This window comes from Palaemon carinicauda, chromosome 14, assembly GCF_036898095.1.
Source record: "Palaemon carinicauda isolate YSFRI2023 chromosome 14, ASM3689809v2, whole genome shotgun sequence".
Classification (NCBI taxonomy): domain Eukaryota; kingdom Metazoa; phylum Arthropoda; class Malacostraca; order Decapoda; family Palaemonidae; genus Palaemon; species Palaemon carinicauda.
The window spans coordinates 125979314-125985127 of NC_090738.1; the positions used below are offsets into that span (position 1 = coordinate 125979314).

The following is a 5814-nucleotide window of genomic DNA, read 5'->3' on the forward strand; positions in this document are numbered from 1 at the left end:
CTTCCCCTCAGGATGGACTGTGCCATCAGAATGGTAAGATTTGCAAATATTAGTGTTTATAGTGTTCTAGATTTTTTATATATATTAACACGCATATACATGTATGTATATCCACACATATATAGTACAGTTTTTCTCATTATAGCCTATAGCCTCAGTGAGGGTGAGACCATAGGTGTAGAGCCTTCCTTCTTCTAGGCTAGCATCGAGGGGTGAGGTTGCAACCCTTACGTCCTTTACCTAAACCACCAGCTTCGCTGATAACTCTTCACGACTGGTTCGACTGGTGGCGGTAAGGGGGGGGGGGGGGTGAACAACAGACGTTAATATTTCAAGCATGACACGCTAGCACCTCAGTGCACACTTTGACAAATACATACATACATATATACATACGTACATACATACATATATATATATGTGTGTGTGTGTTTTATATATATATATATATATATGTGTGTGTGTGTGTGTTTTATTTATATACTGTATATATATATATATATATATATATATATATATATATATATATATATATACAAACACTCATATATATATATATATACATATATATATATATATATATATATATATATATATATATATATATATATATGTGTGTGTGTGTGTAAGTGTGTGAAGCGCTAGGAAGTTACAGCCTTTTCCTAGCTTCCAAGAATGTCCTAGCTAGCCTAATCAATATTAGTTTAAAAGCAGATGATGACATCCAGTTGCAACTGGACTGACTAGTGGGAAACAAATTCTGTGAATCAATCGATCATATATATATATATATATATATATATATATATATATATATATATATATATATATATATATATATACATCCGGTCCTCAACAAGTCATAGGGGATGAAGTAGATTGGACTATACTGTAGAATTTATGCTAGAGGAGGTTAATTGCTCCGGTCCCCTCTTATTAACTCTAGCTGACACTGGTACACATTCAGAACTACTGTAGTTGGACTGCTGAGCGGTGGCACGGATCGAACCAGCGGCCTTTGAAGTGCGGGCTAGTGTTCTACTGATATATATATATATATATATATATATATATATATATATATATATATATATATATATATATATAAGTATATATATATATATATATTTATATATATAGATATAGATATATATATATATGAATATATATATATATGCATATTTATATATATGTATATTTATATATATATATATATATATATATATATATATATATAAATTATATACATGCAAGTCGAATATCCATGAAAACGTAGCATTTACTATTCAAAGACAATAATTCTTTCAGTTTTCTGTATCTTCTGGTCTTATGAAATTTATTTGTGAATAATTATATTATTTTGTCAAATAATTAAATTGCACTATATCAATTCTAAGTACTTTTTCATTAATTAAAAAATAATCCAAGGAGATTCAATATGTATAAGAAAAACACTCTATTCTCTTAAATCTTTTTCTCTTAACATATCTCGAAGTACCATTGAACAGTTCTGCAGATACGATATAATGATGGATAGAAACCTCTTGTAAATTGTCTATTTTGCCCTATTAAGGTTGTTTTTTTTCGCATAACAATATATAATGACTTTCGTTTCTGATCATCATCGTATTGCAATTCATGGAAAAATACTTGTTAAATTTCAACTTGAATGTGTTTAGAAGGGTTAAAACTGGGAGTTGGTACTTTCGAAATAGAGGTTTTATTTTTACTTTTCTTATATCATTTGAAATATTTTTCTATAAAAATGTAAATGAGAAAAATTTACTTAATTTTTTTTTTAAAGGTACATTGGTGTTTAGTATAAAAAGTCAGCATGTAAGTGCATGTACTTGCTTGATTTTTATGATTCACACATAATTGAAAATATGAAATATCTATGTAATTGATACAAGAGAAATCTCTTCTAAATACAGGTTTAAGAATAAGAGATTATAGAGGCTATGGTGAACCCTAGAAATGATTGAGTGAGAGTTCTATGGAAGTCATAATTGTCTAGTTAATTTAACTTCCATTATATTCAAGATGATTATTATGATTGTTTTTGATGAGCACAACATCAAGCATAATTATCATGGCTCATATAATATTAGAAAAAAGCTGGAGCCTACACAGTCACAGTAATTACACGTTAGTTTATCCCGTGATAAAGTTGTATTATATAATTTTTTTTTATCATTTAAGTCATCAGCAGCCATTTCCTGGCCCTCCTTGGTCTACGTTTGGGTGGAGAAGGGGCTTGGGCGCTGATCATATTTATATATGGTCAGTCTCTAGGGCATTGTCCTGCTCGACAGGGCAATGTCACTGTCCCTTGCCCCTGCAATTCCCGAGCGGCCATCAAACCTTTAAACATGTTACGTCAAAATAAGCACAAGCAAAGATTGTCACAACTTTCTTCAAAAAAAAAAAACCATTATTGATGTTTGTTTTCGCCGTCATTGTTTGTGAGCACAAGGCCAGCCCGATGGCATAAGGACTGCTAATAGAGAAAGGATTAACTTTCCCCAGACATTCATTTATCTCTCTGATGCCATCTAAGTCTTGGATTAAGTTTTGAATTATATATCAGTTTTTTGGACTGCTTTTTGTTGAGAAGGAAAATTAGTTTTTGTTTTTCCACGGATTTGTTTGTTCAGCCTAGCCTTGTTATTTTATTTAAGAGAAGATACCAATCCACGATTAAGTTTAAAATCATCAAAATATCATATGACAAATGCGTGTAGCTCGTTAGGTCGAGTAAATTGCATGTTATAAAAGCATTTAAGTTGAAATTTGAATTTTTTTTTTCATGACATAAGAAAATAAAAAATAAAAACACCAATCACAACTCTGCCGAAATCTTTTTAAACGCATTCAAGTTGAAATTTAACATGTTTTTTCCATGACTTGCAATACGATAATAATCAGAAATGAAAGTCATTATATATTGTAATGCGTAGAAAATATTCTTACGGGGTCAAAAAGAGACAATTCACGAGAGGTATAAATTCATCATCATTATCTCGTATCTACAGATTATTCAACAGTACTTTTGTCTATGAATAACATATTCCTCATGGAATCTCGTATCTATTCAATATAGTAATTTGAGATATGAATAAAATATTAATTCTATCTAAAACGAAATCATATGTTTACCGTAAAGAAAAAAAAAAAAAATATCTGGTACTAAATTTACTAACCGATAAACATACAACACTTTTAAGCTCTTTCAAAACACTTTAGAAGGTTCAAATCAGATTTATAGATAAACTTTGATAATTTCATTTATCCATTACTTCTATAGTTTATTTCCTTTCCTCACTGAGCTATTTTTCCCTGTTGGAGCGAAGCCTTGGGCTTATAACATTCTGCTTTTAAAGCTAGGGTTGTAGATTAGTTGTTAATAATAATATTAATAATAATAATAATAATAATAATAATAATAATAATAATAAGTACACCAAAGAAATCACCATTACAGGAAAATCTAAAGAAAAGTAATTTGTTTGTTTTTTATTTCCAGATTAATAGCTAGTAAGCAAAAAAAATCTGCATTACTGTAAATGATAAACAACACCAATTTGTTTTTGTACTTTCAGGTTATATCCATAGGCCTGAGGCATTACTAGAAGTTATAAACAACACTAATTTGTTTTTGTTTGTTTTTCAACTTCCAGGTTATATCCATAGGCCTGACAACGCTGCTCCTTTGTCTCCCGAACTCCAGAGGAGAAGAATCCATCTACCAAGTCCTACCTCCGGTGTACAACACAGGAAAGCCACCCCCGACGCCTGTCCACCATCCGCCATACATCCCACCTCATCAAAATCTCCAAAATCCTTCCTCATCGACTTTCCCTTCAGCGGCAACTCCCTCATCACCACCCCTACCCCTACTTTCAGCACATAAACCCCCACCCAATCCTACATTATCCCATTCACTCCCAACTTCAAATCCTCCACCACCTCCTTCTTCAGCCCACCAGCCTCCACCTCACCTCCAACACCCCACACTCCCGTCACCACCTTTTAGGCACTCCTTCCATCCTCAAGTCCACAATGCCATTCCTCCACGGCCTCCACTCCCCATTACTCATCCAAAACAACAGCCTGTTTCAAGTGTTTCAATGTCGTTTTCTCATTCGAAGATAGGGCACACGTTCCCAGCTACTTCGCAGTACTACAGAACAAATGAACCTACAACAACAATACAAACACACATCATAAGTGATCAATGGATACCTGTGACTTCTCCACATCATAGGCCTCCAGTCACCTCTCCAACACGTCTGTTCCATGAAACAACAACAGAGTTTAAAGTAGCAGATAGTACTAATATAGACGAGGTCACCACAGCCAGGACTACTAGAAATAGGCCTACAGTCACTACTCAAAGCCTATACGAGACTTCGGTGATCAGTAAAAGGCCAGAAATCGTATCTACAGAGAAGTTACCCCACACTAAAGCTCCCAAGTTACCAAAAACCACGACAGCTTACAAGCTGCCTGCTACTACAAGAACTCTCGAGCTAGTATCAGGTGCCAAAGAACTACCAGCAACAACTAGCTATGTACCGTCAATTGTAACGACTCGAGAGGCACCAGCAATTACGTCTACATCAAAATTGCCAGCAACTATCACAACACAAAAGTTGACTACTAAAAAATCCAAAGAGCCCGTGCGATTTACGAGTGATTCGACAACTACAGCGAAGACAAGAAGGCCTTCAAATAAATCCAAAGCCCCAGGGAAGACCAGGGCCACAAGGAAACCAGACGAACCAGTTTACAAGCCATCGGAGATGCCCCTTGATCCTAATTTGGTTTATAACGAGGTATGGAAAGACTGGTCTCAGAAAATTTAATGTTCCTTGCGACACGCAAATGCACGCAGATATGTCATCATATACTGCTTAAAATAACAAGGGATGTGACGGAATTTGTTTCGTAACGGAAAGACCATGTAAAAAGAAATGTAATTTGATTATGAGCTTATTTTCTCTTAACATAAATCATAATTTATTCATAGCATTCATCAATATACGAAATAGTAAATTGAAAACCCAAGACAAAGAACTGACTAAGAATAAGACATCCAACAAGATAATTATTTTAAGACATCCAACAAGATTATTATCTTAAGACATCCAACAAGATTATTATCTTAAGACATCCTTCAAGATTATTATCTTAAGACATCCAACAAGATTATTATCTTAAGACATCCAACAAGATTATTATCTTAAGACATCCAACAAGATTATTATCTAAATTACCTCCAAGTATAAATTATGTATGCAAATGATCATCAATATATGACATATAGCTCATTAAAATCAAGAGCAAAATTAATTACAGACATGTATAAATAATGGCTTTTTAAGACCAGGTAAGATATTTCCGACTACAATTTTATCAACCGAATGACATCGAATGGAAAATTCGTCGATCAAAAACATAGCTACTGAAAACAGACAAGAGAATCTCAACTAAACTTGCTGACGAAGTATGACCAGGGGAACAAAAATTGAAAATCTCATGATAACGATATTCATCCACCCACAACAATAAGCATCATCCCGAGGCACTTTCATCCAATCCTCTATAAAGACGACAATTTACGTTCATATAATTTCCTTAAAAATCCCCTGTTCAAAGATTATTCTTACTTTCTATTCATACATAAAGCACCACTTCTAACAGAAGAATTTCTTTCAGAATTAGACTTTCTTATTATTCTTATTCATTAATTTTTACTGTTCTTAAAAATTTTTATTTTTCCTTGTTTCCCTTCCTCACAGGGGTATTTTT

General features: G+C 33.2%; 1 protein-coding gene across 1 annotated transcript in view; it reads left to right on the plus strand.

Moving 5' to 3' along the window:
- Positions 1 to 5139, plus strand: part of LOC137653013 (proteoglycan 4-like) — a 5160-nt gene extending 21 nt beyond the window's left edge. The window contains exons 1-2 of the mRNA XM_068386403.1: positions 1 to 33; positions 3681 to 5139. The exon at positions 1 to 33 is cut by the window's left edge and continues 21 nt beyond it. Coding sequence (XP_068242504.1) covers positions 1 to 33; positions 3681 to 4868 — 1221 coding nt within the window. The 3' untranslated portion in view covers positions 4869 to 5139. The remainder of the gene's footprint in view (positions 34 to 3680) is intronic.
- The last annotated feature ends 675 nt before the right edge of the window (positions 5140 to 5814 follow it).